Source organism: Urocitellus parryii, chromosome 7 (genome assembly GCF_045843805.1).
Source record: "Urocitellus parryii isolate mUroPar1 chromosome 7, mUroPar1.hap1, whole genome shotgun sequence".
Taxonomy (NCBI): domain Eukaryota; kingdom Metazoa; phylum Chordata; class Mammalia; order Rodentia; family Sciuridae; genus Urocitellus; species Urocitellus parryii.
This window is the reverse complement of record NC_135537.1, coordinates 38,975,271-38,993,572: the sequence shown is the minus strand read 5'-3', so window position 1 is coordinate 38,993,572 and position 18,302 is coordinate 38,975,271. Positions and strand designations below refer to the sequence as shown.

The 18,302-nt window shown below is 39.6% G+C and overlaps 1 protein-coding gene across 1 annotated transcript in view; it reads left to right on the top strand.

Annotated features, from left to right (window-relative positions):
- The window catches only part of Sdc2 (syndecan 2), a 104,481-nt gene extending 91,908 nt beyond the window's left edge, over nucleotides 1–12,573 (top strand). The window contains exons 3-5 of the mRNA XM_026384334.2: nucleotides 3,632–3,765; nucleotides 9,637–9,772; nucleotides 11,305–12,573. Of these exons, the coding sequence (XP_026240119.1) occupies nucleotides 3,632–3,765; nucleotides 9,637–9,772; nucleotides 11,305–11,468 (434 nt within the window). The 3' untranslated portion in view covers nucleotides 11,469–12,573. The remainder of the gene's footprint in view (nucleotides 1–3,631; nucleotides 3,766–9,636; nucleotides 9,773–11,304) is intronic.
- Nucleotides 12,574–18,302: the final 5,729 nt, after the last annotated feature.

The window sequence follows — 18,302 nt, the reverse complement described above, 5'->3', positions numbered from 1 at the left end:
AGCTGAGGCAAGTTCCTCATCTGTCTCCACCTCCAGAAGTTCTGGTTTGAGGGGGTTTTGTGCTTTGCAGATCTTTTCTCTCACACAGCTTCTCCCCACTCCTATCTGGTGACTCACATTTGGAATTCTCATGAAACACTGGGATCTTGAAAGCCCTTTAATTGAAACTTTTTATTTCTCGTTGAAATTCTGTTCTTTGTAAGAAAATGATTCATTATAGTAACAAATCAAGTGTATTGGATGTGAAACTTTGATGGATAATCAGGTAGGCTGATATAAAAGCGCAGTGTATTTCTGGAACTATCATTATTAATGACTTATTTTTCCATGACACTTTATATGTATAGGCTGCTTCCCAATATGTATCACATCTGTGATTGATATATACTCATGTACCCCAGCATGATACTTTGGTCAGTGAAGGACTGAATATACATATCCGTGGTCCAATAAGATTAGAAGGAGCTAAAAAAATTAAAAAAAAAAAAAAAAAACCTGTTGCCTCGTGACGTTGTAGCTGTCACCATGTCATAGCACAATACACTACTTACATGTCTGTAAACAAACCTACTGTGCTAGCAGTTGTGTAAAAATATAGAATGTATAATTGTTCACAATACTTGACAGTGATAATGAACAAACCATGTCACTGGCTTTTGTATTGACTGTGCTATACTCTTTATCATTATTTTAAAGGGTGCTTCTATTTATAAAAGAAAAATGTTTACTGTAATCTATTATGCCAAAAGCAGCCTCATACATCTTGTGTTTACTGCATCTCTGTGGATTACATTGTTTTCTCTTGTGCTTGATTTTGACTTTACCTTAGGATGTTTTGTTCATTGCAGCCCTGGGAACAAAAGTTATATCATATAAATAAATATATACATATATAGATATATGGGAGAGAGAAAGAGAGAAAGATTGATTGATTTCACATCATACAGCCCACGTGTGTAGTAGGTGATACCATCTAGGTTTACATGAGCACACTCAGTGATGTTAGCACTGTGATGAAATTGCTTAGTGAAACTTCCTCAAAATTCGTTGTTAAGTGATATATGATTGTATATGCACCTCTGAAAACAAGTTATTATTATCTCCATTTTACAGATGAAGAAATTAAGACACAAATATTAATTGATCAAGGTTACAGAGCTAAAAAAATTCTAGAACCAATAGTAGGTTGGTTGGTTGGTTTTAAGGTATTTATTCCAATATACCCCATGAGTTCTTCTCTGGAACAAGTGAGTGTGCTCTGAAGGTGAAGGAGGCAGTGGAGACATTGCACAATTGCCAGCCTGTTAACCTCCTGCTTTCAGAGCTGCTTATTACATGGGCGTGAATATTCCTTCCATATCATGTCAGAGTTCTGGAGAGCATATAACCCATATTCTGTGTTGGTTTGAGTAATTCAGAGGTATTGATCATTCATCCTCATCTGAGGAAGCAGGCTAGTTTGAGTTGTTACAGGGTTTGGGTTATTAACAAACTTGACCAATGATTAACGCTAAAAACAATATTATGTTTGAATGTCAGAAATTCTCAAAATGCTGTGCAAGATGAAAGAAAAGAAAAAAGGAGGCAAAATATAAACAGTAGAGGCCAGATTGGAATCTATAAGGCCCCTGACACTGCTGGACACTCAGGGAGCACAAGAGGTGCAATCCTTAGCTTTATGAACTTTCCAGTCGGTTGGGGGAGACTGCAATCAATAGTTACACAAATAAATGTATAATTACAGATTTTTATAAACACCATTAGGTAAGAAAGTACAAAACATGATTTGGCAAAGAACTCTGACCTGATATGGAAGGAATGTCCTCTCTGGGGTCGGGGGTGGATTAGCAGTTAACTAGGGAGGGTTTCTGGCAGAAGGATGAGGAGAGGCATCATGGTTGGGACACGGGGGGACAACGACACTTGAGAGGCAGAAGGGTTAGGCTGGGTGGAAGCATTCACCCCAGGAGCAGAGGGCTGCTGTTGTAGGAGTTTTAAACAGAGGAACAAGGGGCATCACCACCACTTTGTAGACAGTGGACTTCAATCAACTGAAAGGCAGCCTATTAGAAAAAGGCAGGTGTAGGGGTTCCTGAGAAGCTCACGGTGGCTTGGATCAGGATGGAATCCAGGACTGCAGAAAGTGATCAGAGTAGAGAGACATTCAGAAGGTGACATGGAAAGGACTAGGTGGCAGATTCCATATGGAAGTAAGAAAGAAGAAATCACAGTTCTGGTATGTAGGGATGGGGGTTCCACTCACTGTGGGGCAACATGGGGAGAAGATTGGGTTATTGGGGTAAAGGAGAAGAGATGGTGAGCTCTGTTTTGGACATGTTAGAAGTCTGTGTTATTTTTTGAGTCATTCAAGTAAAAATGTCAAACAGGCCATTAGATGTATGGGTCTGAATTTGAGAGGAACAGTAAAGCTAATGATATGAATTTTAAGTATCATCCATATTTAGTTGATGAATTGAAGCCATAAGTGAGAGAAATGGGAAGATGCGTAGTATTTATCCTCAAGGAACTCTTGATATTTGGCATTCTGGCAGAGGAAGTAAACCTGCAAAGGGAACTTTGAATAGAGAAATAGGGGAAAGCCAGCAAGTTATGGAAACACCCAAAAACAGTATGTCAATGAGATGGCAGTTGACACTGTCCAGTGGCACTAGGTTACGTTGGTCAGCTTTTTGGTACTGTAACAAAATACATGAGATCATCAATTAAAAAGGGGAAAGGTTTATTTTGGCTTATAGTTTTGAAGGTCTCGGCCCATGGTTGGTTGCTTCATTGCTAGGGCTTGTGAGAACACACAGCAGAGAAGCCGCTGACCTTGTGGAAGCTGGGAAGCAAAAGAGAGAGAGAGAGAAAGGGTCTACAGTATCCCCTTCAAGGGCATTCCTCCAATCACTGGTTTTCCATTTGGCCCCACTTCAATTTTCTACTACCTCCCTATAGCACCGTGAGCTGGGAACCAAGCCGTTAATACATGGACCTTTGGGAAGCACTTTTCCAAATAATCACAGTGAGATTTGATTAGATGAGGACCGTTGGATATGGTAGCATGGAGGACATAAGTGACCTTAACCAAAAGCATCAATAGTATGATGACAGAATCCACTGGAGGAGCCAAGCAGAGTGCAGGAGATGGGGAGGATGAGATGGGCTCCTGAAGGTCCAAACCATCCTTGGGAAAATCCTGGAAGGAGGAGCAGGCAGGGGCTTACCATGAGATGAGGAGTCAGCTGTGGGAGACCTTTCATTCTTCCCTTTTTTTTTTTTTTGTATTTTGTTATGTTTTTTAAAATGCAGAAAGGAGCATGTTTCAACATAGAAGGGAAGAAATCTTACTGAGCAGGGCTGCAGGAAAAAGGGCTACTCAAGAGTCTTCAGGATAATAACATCACCAAAAAAAAAAAAAAAAAAAATGGCCAGGCTATCCCCAGATCCTCTTTGAAATCCCTTCCCTGCTGTGAAGACTGGGAGGGTTTGCGCTCAATTCTCAAGGGTTTGTATTTGGAAAGAACTCTTTGCCTGCCTCTGTTAGTGTCAATGTCAGATACTGTCGCCTGATGATGTACTCATCCGTGTCATGATTCACCTGCTCAGCTCACGTTCGCTGATTTTCTAGGAGGCGATGAGGACATAGAGAGTCCAGAGTTGACGACATCTCGACCTCTTCCAAAGATTCCCTTCACGAGCGCTGCTCCCAAAGTGGAAACCACGACGCTGAAGACACAGAAAAAGATGCCCGCGCAGACCAAGGTGAGTTTAGCTTTGCATCACATTCATGTTACTGTAAATGCCCCTCTTGATTCACTGTACAGAAGAGTCCTTCTAAGAAACCAACCTTAAATAGTCTTTTTATTATTATATTATTGTAAGTGGCTCTTTCTTACTTTTCAGGATCATTTTGACATCTGCTCATGTACTACTCTTTTCACCCAGGTCTCTCTTGCATGCAAATGTTTTTGTTTTATTCATGGGTTTTTGGATTTTGTTTGTTGTTGTTTGGGGGTACTAAGGATTTAACCCAGAGGCACTTTACCACTGAGCTCTATCCCCAGTCCTTTTTATTTTGAGACAGGGTCTAAGTTGCTGAGGGTCTTGCTAATTTGCTGAGACTAAACTGGCCTTGAACTTGTAATCCTCCTGACTCAGCCTTCTGAGTCTCTGGGATTATAGGCGTCTATCACCACAACTGACACAAATTTATTTTTACATGGCTCTCTTTCTTAAGGAACTTCTTAAGTCTAGTTAAGAAGCAAAACCATATTTATTTGGCTTAAGACAAGAATTTTTTTTTCATATGGAATGTTCTGAGCTAGAGCTACTGGGAATTTTATATATGCTAGCAGGTTATGGAATGAGACTCTAGGTCATATCTTGAGCTGGTATGAGTCTCAGTGAGTCATTCTCTAGGTCTCCTCAGGCCCATCATTGGTGGTATGTAAACTTGGAACTCTTTCAATGATCATGATGAGCCTGGATACCTCTGACTTATTAAGAATGAGACAGTTGACCTTAGAAAGAGCAAAGTAACTAGCTAATGAAAACTGAGCTCATGAATTTGGCCTTATTAGCATTACATCACAAGTAGTTGACCATTCACTAACAGGTAAGCTGTTTAAGTTGGAAAATGCATATTAAAGTCTAGAGAAGGCCTAAGTTTCAGATCCTGGATCCAGTCAAATTTCTTGGGTCATTAAGAAGATGAAATGTGAGTCCACACAGCATGTACTTCTCTAAATGTTAATTAAATTTGGTGGCACAAAAAGAGACCAAGCCAGTCTACCAAATGAGCACACATAATGACTGCAGTGGTAGACTTTGCAGGCACTTCAGGGGTAGCATGCTACTTGCGAAAACTTAGAAACGCAAGTATCCTGTTTGGAGCTCACCTGTCTGTTGATGTTACCAAGCCTTCACAGCAGACAAGATATGGAAGGCTGTTCGTAAAGGTAGTGATATGCCTTCTCTGGAGTAGAAAATACCCCTCTGCAGGTAGGAACATACCTGGGCTTTTCCTACCCATACCAAAATACCTTTATATTTCCTTCTCTTCCTCAGTCATCCTGGTACATAGTATAAGGAATGGCACAGTTGGGTGGGTTTTGCCAGGTGTAGGGCAGCCAGGAGATCAGCCCTCTCCAGATGAGCCTGCTCCATAGGCTTATAAAAGGTCAGTTCTTATTTCTAGAAGACAGACTTTGCAAGCCAGGCAACAGAAGGTAAGGGAAAGCTCCATAGGACTGAGGCAGACATATCTAGCATGTTCTGATTTATGTGTGGAAGCTACTTAAACTCTTACCAGTATCTAAGTTGAATGGATAAAAGAAGGACAAAGGGGAGAAATGAAAAGAGCAGATGCAATGATACTGGGATGGCTGAGGAGTCTCTCATGGTAAGATGGCGCAGTTACCCACTATAGCTCTGGAAATTTCCATCTGGCTGTTACCACATTTTTACTTGACCTCTTCTCAAGACTGAATCATTTGAAGTTAGCAACCATTAAGACTCACTAACTTGAAGCAAGAAACTCTCCAGTGTCAGTTTGGGCTTTTGGTGAAGAAGAGTACTGTCCTGAGCGAAACATAGTTTGACATAGATTTCTGGCCTATTGACAACAGTGGGTTGAAAATTGAGTCAAGCTTCTGAAAACTGACTTAAGGAAATAATTGAATCATATCAAGATAAAGAATGCAGACATTTGGAAGATGAGTTTAGAAATTAAAGATACGGGGACGTTTTAATATTTTTATATTCCTTCTATTATTCATATTCAGAGTAATAATAAAAATTAATACATTCATGGAAGATCTATTCATTACACGTCAAACATGGCTCTAGGTACTGATAATGATAATATTGATCATGAAGAACAATAATAATGATGATTTAATTTTCCATTTTGTAGTTACATTGTACAGCTGAATTAAACATTGCCTCTAGGAGGCCATTAGTGCAGATTTTGCTTTTGAATGGGTCTTGCAGTGGCATTAATGTCACTGTTGCAGATACTCCATCTCGTTGGTTGTAAATTTATGTGCCTAAAAAGTGAAAAGAACAGTTACTGGTTAGTACAGAGCATCCTTTGTAATCTTTCTCTCCATGCCATTCCCGTGGCATCCAAACAACCAGACCTGGATGTGGCAGATCTTTAATAGGCTTCATTTAACCATTGATGCTGCATTTTTGTAATTTCATCTTGCACATATATGTTGAAGAGTTAAGGTATTTCAGATTAGTTCAATACTGTAAAATGGGTTCTGTTTCTATACAATAGAACTTTTCAATGTAAACAATAAATGTTCCTAAATACCTTTAGGGTTGTGTGCTTATAGACCACTCCTGTTAAGTGTAGGTGTGACTCTAGGTCTATGGACACCTTCTGTCCCCATGTCCTTAGATCCCTAGAATGCTTTTGTTTGTTTGTTGTTTGGTTGGCTTTTTAGTTTTCCCTCTTATTGACTCAGTAGCTGAGTCAAAGGGAGCTGGACAAGTCACCTGTCTTAAATGACTTTAGGAACTCAAACCTCAGGTGAAGCCATGTGTTCTGGCATGATCATGGGATAGAGATGTTGTCGATGAGTTAAACTTGGGGTTGAATATTTCAGTAGCTACTATGTCCATTTCTTTTCCCACCAGAGTCTCTCCCTAGACACAAACCTAAGTGTCTTGTCACTTACGTTTTCTCTCCCCTTTCCTCACCCCTCATAGCAAAGCGGTGCTCGGGAGCAGTGAAAAGCTTCCTAGATTAGAACGGAGATAATCCGTTCTCTGCTCTGTTGAGTTGTCTGTCCTTTTGCCAGGCAGCCAGTTAGTGATGGGCTTTCCACGAGAAGAAAAATGGAGAAAACTCCAGCAAAATAACCACCAATGAGCGGCTCTCCTCAGCTTTACTGTGGTCATAGAGGCCTCAGATTTTCTACGATAGTAACGTAGGCGACAGTGGCATCTGGGTACACGTACAACAGTGAAATGATATGTTCTATCTACCTCTGTATTTTGTAAGCCATGGCAGGTTGAAGTTTAGGTAGTACGGAACTTCTTCTAGCTTGAAATGCAAAGACGGTTCGGTCCATCTATCACTCTTTATTATATGCCGTCTTCAGCAGAAGCCGATGTGTTCTGATCACTGAGACAGGGACCCACATCTTGCATACCCTGGTATTCAGTGGATCCACCTTGTCTAGCTTGTGGTCCTTTCTAGAAATGAAGGTTTAAAGCAACCCAAGGAGATCACATCTTTTCTTCTTATATTCTTTAACCCTCTCGACTTAAGCAGCAGGCTACCATTTTGAATGAACCCCAGCTTTGAAGAAGTGGTCATTCTTTGACCAGGCCATGGCATGTTGGACTGCAGAGTCCTAGAGAAGATTGGTGAAACTCTCAGGAAGAATTAAAGAGAAGAAAAAAAAAACTCATTTTCTTTATAGCCTAACAGAGTTGGCAGTGGTTTTCAACAATAGTATGGGCCAATGTATAGGACCTTCTCAAACTACGGGGTTCTCAAACCATAGAATCATCTGGATAGCTTTAAATAAACAACAATAATGAGTGCTACCTCTCCCACCCCAGACCAATTAAAACACAATCGCTAGTTGTAGGGTCTTTTTATTTCTAATGATTTTCAAGTAATTCAGATTTTCATATTTCAATATAATCTTGTGTGATGTCACACGAGATGGTGAGCGACAATGCTGAACGTTAGAAGGGCAACATGCATTCTGTAGAATTTAAAGTGCTCTCTGGTTTAAGAGAGGTGAATGATCAGAAGAAAAGAAGGGACAAATCTGGACTGACTAGGAGAATTGCATAAGCCAGAGTACGAATTTTAAGAATCATTTAGGCTAAGTGAGAGGTGGTGGAAATGGGCTTCAGAATTTTTCTTCTCAAAAGTAAGTGGTGGGCTGGGAGGAAACTAGAACCTAACCAGCATATGCATTTCTCAGGACGTTGTAGGAACTTGGGGTATGAAGTGTTAAAGGCCTGTATGAAGCTACGGAAATGAGAATCCAAGAAAAAAAATTTAATTTGAGAGATTGGTAAGAGGCAAATTGACAGGACCATGATATAGGGAGACACTGTATAAAATGTGCTAAAATAGTATGTCTTCCCTCCAAATATGTTACCATTAGTGGAAATAGAAAAGAGGACTGATCTGATTCAGTGGTAAATTTCTTTCTAAATTTGACAAATAGAGTTCAAGGTGTCACAGCCAAGGGTCAGTGTCCTGTAGGCTGCTGGCTAGGCAGGAATATTGCTAAATGAAACTGAATCAGGGAAAGTAATTACCATAGACTTTCTCTCTAGCACTGTGGAGAATCCAAGAACCTGGGAGTGTCCTTCATTAGATGGGGAAACTGAGGTCTAGAAAAGTCACATGACTTGGTCAGTCCCATGGGAACTACTTGAAGAACCCAGGTCCTTTGAAGTCCTAGTCCAGGGTTCACGGAAGTACTTGGACTAAGTAGAGGGAGGCTGGGGGCTTCTCCCCACAGTGGGAGCAGAGAGAACATGGTTGGACACAAGAGAATGCCTGAAAGGGAGCTGTCACACAGTGCCCTGGGTAGCAAAGAGGTGGAGGAGTAAGGAGAATCACGGCAGTGGTGTTAGGTTAGAGCAGTGGAAGAGAGATGGTGGCCAGAAGTCAGGAGAGTGGTGAGAAAGGAGAAATCTTTAAAAATGTCTGCTTGCTAAAATGTCATTAGCATTATCATGCACTCACGAAGCAACCATCTTGCCTGTTCATATGATGGGTTTTATGCAAAAACCATGAATTACATGGGTCCACCATGGGCCTCACCCATTGATACAAACATACAAAATGGTATTTCCACAATTATTTCTTAAACTCATTTTTTCTTCTTAAAAAGGAACATTGGAATACACTCACCCATTATTTACTGTTTCCAGCACATTTAATATTGTTATTACTATTTTTTTTGCAGTGTTGGGGGGGTCAAACCTAGAGCCACATGCATCTAGGTAAGCACTATACACTGAGCTACATCCCTGGCCCCTGGCATATATATTTTTTTTAATTGACAGTGCTAGGTATGGTGGTGCATGCATGTAATCCCAGCAACTACAGAGACAAGTTCAAGGTCAGCCTCAGCAATTTAGCATGGCCCTCAATAACTTAGTAAGACCCCACCTCAAAATAAAAATTTTAAATTTACAAAAAAGGACTGGGAATGTAGCTCAGAGGTAGAAAGCCCCTAGGTTCAAAGTTCAATCCCCATTTAGCTCAGTACTACAATAAATAAGCAAGCAAATATATTTATATTTTTATATTTATGTATAAATATAAATTTATATATATAAATTATACATGATATATTTATATACATTTATTTATGTATAGTATATGTGTTGACTTATAAATAAGCATATACAGGAGCTGGAGTGTGGCTCAGTGGTAGAGCACTTGCCTAGCAAGTGTGAGGCACTGGGTTCAATCTCTGGCACCACATGAAAATAAAAACAAATAAAATAAAGGTATTGTGTCCACCTACAACTTAAAAAAAATATTTTAAAAAATAAGAGCGAATACATATGTACATGTATATGTCTATATATATTTACTTGTTTATTAATTAACAGTAATGTTTTTAATTTTTCCCATACCAGTCACCTGAAGAAATTAATAAGGAAGAAGTTCAAAACTCTGACTCAAAAAGGAAAATGGACTCTACTGATGAGAATACAAATGTGTACACTGAGAAGCACTCAGACAATCTGTTTAAACGGACAGAAGTCCTAGCAGGTGAGTTGTGGGTACGGGTCAGGTGGAAGGATGCTTAAATAGGGCTCTTTTTTTCTTTTTAATACATATTTTTTAAGTGGACACAATATCTTTATTTTACATTTGTGTTGTGCTAAGGATCGAACTCTGTGCCTCACACATGCTAGGTGAGCACTCTACCACTGAGCCACAACCCCAGCCCAGGGCTCTTTTTTTCTAAGTAGTATTCAGAGATATAGCAAAGCTTGCTGCCTCACTATTCCCTCCAACTGGAAGCGGTGTTGAGAGCCTTTCATTCCACAGTAAGAGGCAAGAGGCTAGGCACACTTTGTTTTCTGCTAGCTCCCTGAGCCCAGCCCATAGTAGGCCATTGGGTAGAGCCAAGGGTGGGAACAGTAAAGATCTGAATAGGACCAGAACAATTTAGAATTGGATGTGTCAGGGTTTGAAGTTTAGTCAGCCTTGCTCCAAATCATCCCTGATATCAAAACAAACTTAGGAGAAGGAAATGTTCTTTGCAGAGAGGACAGTTGATAATATCCCTAATCTGAGAATCTGAAATCTGAAATGCACTAAAATACAAATGCTTTTGACTGCCAACATGATACCACAGTGGAAAATCCCATACCTGACCTTGTATGATGATGGATTGATGTCAAAACCTAAGCACAATATGAACTTTGCTCCATGCACAAAATTATTTTAAATATTGTATAAAATTTCCTTTAAGCTATGTATATAAGGTGTCAATGAAACATAAACACATCTCATATTTAGATTTGGGTCCCATCTTCAAGATATCTCATATGTATGCACATATTGCAAAATCCATAAAAGTTCATACACTGAAACATTTCTAGACCCAACCTGTTCTAACACTTGTTCGTCTTGTCTTTTCTTTTTGTATTATTGGGAATTGAACCCAGGGGTACTCTACCACTGAGCTACAACTCCAACCCTTTTTTATTTTTATCTTGCTAAGTTGCTAAGACTGGTCTTAAACTTGTGATCCTCCTGCCTCAGCTTCCTTAGTAGCTGGGATTACAGGTGTGCACCACAGTACTTGGCTAACATTTGTTTAAAAGAGGAAGATTTGCAAGATTAAAAACAGCTAATCCTTGAAAGAATAGTCTCACATTCAAAACTAGAAAGAAATTTGCATGCTTTTCTTCATATTTACTCTTTTAAAAATGTTAATTCAATTATATCATGTTTTGTGTTTTCATTGAAAAAGCAATTAGAAGATTAGAATATAAAATGTAAGTACTGAAAAGACAAAAGCCTCTGAAAGTATGGAATTAGTTGAGGTCACAGCCAGATTTTTCTTTTTGGGTTTTTGGGTGTTATTAATACTAATCAAAGAAAGTATTGTACCTTCCTAAGGAATGTTAAATTTGCATAATCACTTTTATTGAATCCAAGCTTTCTTTTTTTTTTTAAATGGGTTTTCAAATTAAGCCTTTTACAAAAATGGAAATAGATTAAGTTTGACAAAGCATTTCTGCAACCCTTGAATCTCATCTAAATATAATCTTCCTTTTGGTGGCTTTCAGCTGTCATTGCTGGTGGAGTTATTGGCTTTCTCTTTGCGATTTTCCTTATCCTGCTGTTGGTGTACCGCATGAGAAAGAAGGACGAAGGAAGCTATGATCTTGGGGAACGCAAACCATCCAGTGCTGCTTATCAGAAGGCACCTACTAAGGAGTTTTACGCATAAAACTCACACTTTAGTGTCTCTATTTATGAGATCACTGAACTTTTCAAAATAAAGCTTTTGCATAGAATAATGAAGATCTTTGTTTTTTTTTTTTTTTTTTTTTCATTGAAGAGCCATTCTGGCACTTTAATGACAAAATCCTATTGTATTTAAAACTTTTCATGTATTTCTTTAGAACAACGTAAAATTAAAATTTAACATCTGCAGTGTTCTGTGAATAGCAGTGGCAAAATATTATGTTATGGAAACCCTGGATGTTCATAGAATTGGTTTAAACTTTTATGCGCAAATGCAAAATGATTGTTTTTAACCTATGGTTCGAAGATAAAAGCTGTGTCATTTGTGTCAGCATGTCTCAGATGGACCTTACCAAGTTGGTCTTACTTTTGTTAATTTATCTGTTGTACCCTCTTCTCTGCCCTCTCCTCTTGTCCCCTTAAAAATCAAACCAAACCCTATGCCTTTTGTAGCTGTCATGGTGCAATTTGTCTTTGGATGATTCAGATAATGGTAACTTAGTGTACATGTGATTTTTCAAATAATGTAAACTTTAACCTCCACTTTGTATAAATCTTTAAATGTCAGACTATCCATTTTACACTTGCTTTATTTTTCATTACCTGTAGGTTCAGGCAGATCTGCAACAGCAAGTTAATGTGTAAAATTGGATTATTACTACAAAACTGTTTAGTCCTATCTATCTAATCAGATCTTCTTCTGGGAGGATTTGATGTGAGTTACTGACAAGCCTCAGCAAACCCAAAGATGCTTAACAGTATTTTGAGAAGTTGCTGCAAATTTCTTTGGCCACTGTATTTGTTAATTTCTTGCAATTTGAAGGTACGAGGAGGGATTTAAAGGAAAAAAAATCAGTTTTTGTTCTTAAAAATGCATTTAAGTTGTAAACATCTTTTTAAGCCTTTGAAGTGCCTATGATTCTATGTAACTCGTCGCAGACTGGTGTTAATGAGTATATATAACAGTTTAAAAAAAGTTGGTATTTTATAAGCACAGACAATTCTAATGGTAACTTTTGTAGTCTTATGAATAGACATAAATTGTAATTTGGGAACATAAAAACTACTGAATAAATCATGTGGCCTAATATTGAAAATGTCACTGTTATAAATTCTGTACATTTTCGATCAAATGTACATCTCCCCTTTACTAACGACCGTCTGCTCTCAAGGATGACGTGGGTTTGATTTCTGAGTGTTTCCACAGTATCTGTAAATCAAGACCAAAGAGCCTGTCAATGAGCTATTTATTACCAAATTTACTTCTGAATTGGCCAGAGGAAATCTGAATGTATGATCCTGTGTGTGTCTGGGTACTGATGCTGGAAGGCTGCCAGGGAATTTTGACGTTTGCAACCTTTATAGAATAGCTAATGGCAGTACTGAGACAGATGCATAACTTTTAAGACTGTAAATTCCAAAGAACCAAAGGGGGCTTTCTGGAAGGAGGTATCTCAGGCTTAGTCCTATAGATTGACTTACCTTTGAAACTGTATTCCTGAAGCTTAACAGAAGAGCCAGTATACGGAACACCACAGGTCACTATATGGAAGGAGGGGAGGGCAGAGAGGCCTTGCGTGTTACAATGAGGACCCTGCTGCTCAGGATTGAAGTTGCTGGAGTGACACTTGAGGATGTGAAGGTCTGAGGGGGCCCTATCTGGGTACTTACTGTACTGAACATTTCCTTTTCCTATTTTATCATTCATTTTGTTTTAAACTGAGTTATGGAAGTGGGAAGAAGACAGAAAACAAGTTATTTTTTTCCCAACATATAACTTACTTTATTTAATAAAGTTCGAATGATTCATTTCGAGAACATTCCCTGGAATTGCCACAGAACTCGCTCTAATTTTTTGTTTGTTTGTTTGTTTTTAAAGCAACATTTAGAACAGTATTTGCCTACATCCTTAATGGCCTTAATTCTCAAATGCCTGCCCCATCACTTCCAGACTCAGTTAACTTTGCTTAGAATGATTAAAAGGAAATGATAGGCCCTTCTCAAGCCACACAGTCCCCCTCAATCACAGAGATTAAGAATGCAGTGGGTATACCTCTCAATGTGCAAAGCAGAGTGAAATTCTATTCCTAGAAAACTTGCTTGGAATATCCGTGCCAGGAAAAGAAATTTTCTGGCAAATATTTTGTCACTGCTGTAAAGCAAAATATTTGTTAAAGTGCCAAAATAAAGTCTGTCATGGCAAAAGTAAATCATTGTATAGACTGACATCCAGTTTTCTGTAACTGTACTGTTTTCTGCTTAGTTTTTTTTTCTCTCTAATTTTTTGGATGCAGAAAATAATTCTATAAAAAGCATTAGTAATCATTAGTGAGTTCAGGAAAATTTCAGTGAAATATAAATATTAAAATGAGTGTGAAAAGTTCCTCTTTCCTTAACCACATGCAACATATTATTTCCCTTGTGTGAATACAGTTTTGTGTTTGAGAGACTTGTAGTATTTCAACTATCTATTTTTAGCACATCACCTGGTGTGGGTGGGAGGGATAATCTCTTTGTTTCCCCCCAGAGTTTTAGCTGCAGGTGTATGGTAAAAGAACTTTAGGATTAAAATCTGATTAATATTGAATTTAGATAGAACAAGATGATGGAAATTGCCATCAATTAACGTTAAAAGTCAGTAGTTTCACATCAAGTGTTTAGTGAGTTGATATTTTGGTAATGTACTTGTTTTGCAGATTAGATAAAATGTCCTTGCCAGTTGGGAAACAGTCTTACTTAATATAGGGTCTAAAAGCTAAATGAGTAGAATGTAATTACCCACTCAGATGGCCCTAAAGAAACTAGTATGTCCTATAGAGGGTGTTGATTCCTTTAAGAACAAGAACTCCACAGTTTCTAGAAGCTTATTCAAAAATCTTAGACATTTTGAAACTTGAAGGAACATTTTTAAGTGAGGAGAAAAATTATAAAACCTAAACATTGCATGATTAATTTTATAAGGTTTTTCTTTATAGCCTTATTACCATTATATAATGAGCTAGTAGAAAAAGTATATTTTAAAACATTTGGTTTAGAAAGTCCATGACTTTAAGCAACACCATGTCTAACATGAGGTTCTAAGTCCTAGGTCCCTAGTAGGCAACAGTGAGACCCTAAGAGGCTCCCAATCAAGCCAGATATAAATGGAGTTGTAAGCACTGAGTGATCCCTAAGACCCTTTTCAATGGTGCTAATATTTTATGCCTATAGTGAAATTTGAGATGTGGCCATTTTTAAGGTTTTAAGTTCAGCCAGCATAGAAACCTGTCAGAGGGGCAGAACATCTGTGTGCCTTTTAGCCACAGAACAGTATGAAAATGAATTTTGTCCCACTGTCTCCTAACCCTGAGTAACTTTGCTCAGGATTATAAGTTTCCATTTCTTTTATCTGCTATATAGGGACTTCAGCAGAGCCCTTTCTGACCAAGGAACTCTGGCAGCCTTGGGAGCAACTTGGTTTCCTGTGAATTAGCTGGGAGGGTGTGTAACCCTAGCCACGGATCCAGCCCACAAATAACAGAGTGACTCTTTAGACTTTGGTGCTTTGGATATGCTGAGCACAAGGTACATTCGTTCCAGTTTTGTTGTAAAAATAGGGCTCAAGTAACATGTTTCTATGTATAAGTCCAACCAACAAATATTTGCCTACTGACTGCACAGGACACGTGAGGAAGCTGGGAGCATGGGGATGAACTAGGTAGTCAGACCCTGCTCACAAGGAGCCTTCCTGGACTTGTAAGGCAGATGCATAATGGAAATAAAATAAAAAATGAGACTTAACAAGTGGACATTATCAGTTGGTGGTAATTTCCACAATGGACCTAGCACAGGTTAAGGTAAGGGACTGAAGGACAACCAGTCAGGATGGGCTAGCTATGCTGCAGTAACAGTCAGTCTTAGCAACTTCAAACAGCAAAGATTTCTTTCTTCAAACTACGTGTCCACAGGCTGGTGGAGAGGTAAGCTCTGGGTAATTGTCATCCACACTCCAGGACTCAGGCCTTTAGAGAAGCCTTTATCTGAAATACTGCAAGTTACTGAGGTAGAAGGAAAAGAACAGACACACACAGTAAATCTTAAAGCTTGTATCCAGTAGAAATTTGTCACTTCCATCCCAATTTCATTGGCTAAAGCAAGTCATATGGCCCATTTAAGGTCCAGGGCACAAAGAAGTGCAATCCTGCTTTGTGCCCAAAAGGAGAGAGATGAGAACAGTCGTCATAATCACAATGGCCTAATTGGGAACCATCTTAGACGGTGAGGCCTGAGTGCTGTGGAGCCATTTGTGCTAAAATCAGGACAATTCTTCTAGGTGATGGGAAGGCCCTAAGGAGGGAACAAGTTTGGCATGTTAGAGGAACAAGGAGCAGACCAATAGCTGGAAGGAAGGGGACAGTGATAGACGAGGTGGGAGAAGAGGATTGAAAAGTATAATCACCTCCTGATCGATCTTCCTTTCTTCTTCTACTTAGGTTATCCTATATTTCATTCCCTACTGGGAAGTCCAACTGCTCTCAGGGTCTACAGGAACTGCCCCCTGGATATGCATTGTGAGAGAACACAGTGAGGGGGAGGGCCAGTTCAGAGGTGATTATAGCCACCTAGGAGAGGAAAGGGGTGGCCTGGCCTAAGGTGGTCAACATGGAGATGGAGAGGATCTGTTTGGGGAGGTAGAACCAAGGGTCTTGCTGAAAGGTTGGTAGGAGTAGGGAGCAAGGAAAGAAAGAAATCAAAAGTGACCTCCATATATGTGGCTGAGTCGTGGGTAAATCATCTTCTGAGAAGTGGAACACCAAGGAGAGTTGGCTGACGGTGATCAAGGGTTCCTTCTGTTCTATGTTAAGTTAGGACTATTAGACCCTCAGGTAGAGGTGCCAGGTAAACGAAATGGAAGACTGAGTTCAGAGAAGAGGTCTGAGTTGAAGATATAAATTAAGGGATATGGGCTGGGGTTGTAGCTCAGTGGTAGAGTGCTTGCCTAGCATGTGTGAGGCACTGGGTTCAATCCTCAACACCACATAAAAATAAATAAGGATATTGTGTCCATGTACAACTAAAAAAATTTTTTTAAAAAAATTAGGGGATCTGTTCATCACATGTCTCAATTTATTTCAGCTCTTTTCTTCTCTGCTCTGTATATATTGAGGGGATGGGGTGGGAAACAGGGAGCGAGTGGAGTATTCAAGGTTGACCCAAGCAAACTATATTTCCCAACTGGCCCCCTGGGAAAGGTTGGCCAATGGGAGACACTGGCAGAAGACCACGTTCTGGAAGAGGGGAAAGCCAGAGTACACTTCCCTTCTCTGGGCTGTGTGCCACATCTCTAGCATGGATCCATCTTTTCTGTGGTTTGAATTTCCATAGGGCAGGCCTTCCTTCATGGTTCCAGTTCCCATTACTCCTAAACTCTCATAACCCCACTTTCCCACTGTCTCTCTAGCCCTAGTTAGGGTAGCAGCTTCCTTATGCTGCTATTCTCTGGGTAACTTCACCTGCCTCAGTTTGCCCTTACAGTTTTTCCAACATCTTTGAAACTGACTGCAGTGTTAAATTCTCTACTGCAAAGTCCAATCATGTGTTCCTTCCTGGACTTTCCCAGCATGAGTTCTGTGTTCCTTCCTGGACTTCCAAATGATGACACAAGAGTGAACAGCCTGCAGAACAGCCTGCAAAAGCCATGGGACTAGATGAGATTATTTGGAGAGGTAAGAGAGAGAAGGAGGATGGCCTTGGGTCTTCCTTCTAGCAACATCTGACTATCTTTTTAGGAGAACCACTTCCAGATTCACCCTGCAGCAGTGATTTGCCATTTTGACAGATGCTTAGCAAAGACCACAGTCTTTAATTTCAAAGAGTAGGGTAGGGACGATCCCCATAATACACCATAGAGAGCACATTTTTGAGCAAATTAATAAGTATGTAAGGGAAGCCACTTCTGGTGATTAATTACAAAATATGAACTGCTTTTAAAATAGAACAGAGTAATTGGGCAGAGAAGTGGGATTTATACAGTGTTTACAGTGCGAACATATCAGCAAAAAAAAGCAGCAAGTAATTCCTTCTACTTGTAGCTTTGTCCAGGGGTCATGGAAAGCAAGATTTTTTTCTTTGCCTCCCTCATTATATTTGTTTAGGTAAATACCAGCATAAGCTTGTATTTTCTCTGTGAGGCCAATGGCAGGGAAAAACAGTGAAGGTGGTAAAAAGGTAGATGATTTGGTTCTATCAGACCCAGAACTTGGGGATCATGAAAAGTTTTGTTTGTTTTTAGTATTTGTCCATATTTTTATCATTTAGCTCATTTTCTTGTGCTTCCTGGGCACTCATTATTTGCCAGAGTTGGTTTTAGACCCTGGGAAGAGAAAGACAATAAACAATTATGTAGCATAATTAAAGCAAGAAAGTGACCCTTGAACAGAGACCAAGGTGAAGAGATATTTGTGCCATGGTGGGTGGGGGTGGGGAGCTTGGGGATTTAGGGATCTGGGGACATTCCAGGCAGAAGCAGTAGTGAAAGTCAAGGCCTTGGGTGTGCAGAGGGGCAAGTGCATCAAAGAGTAGAGTGGTGAGTATTCAGTGAAGTATCCAGAGGCCAGATTATGCACGTGACCTTGTAGCCATTGCAATGACTTCTGAGAGTCTCGGCAGGATTTTGAGATGAGGAGTGGTGTGATCCAATTTAGGCTTAAAATCAGTTCTCAAACCTCCACAGGCATGAAAACCACCAGGAGGACTAGTCACAAAATAGACTTGGGGGCCTGGCCCTGGAGGTTTTGATTCTGTAGGTGGGTGGAACTGAGAATTTTCATTTTCAATA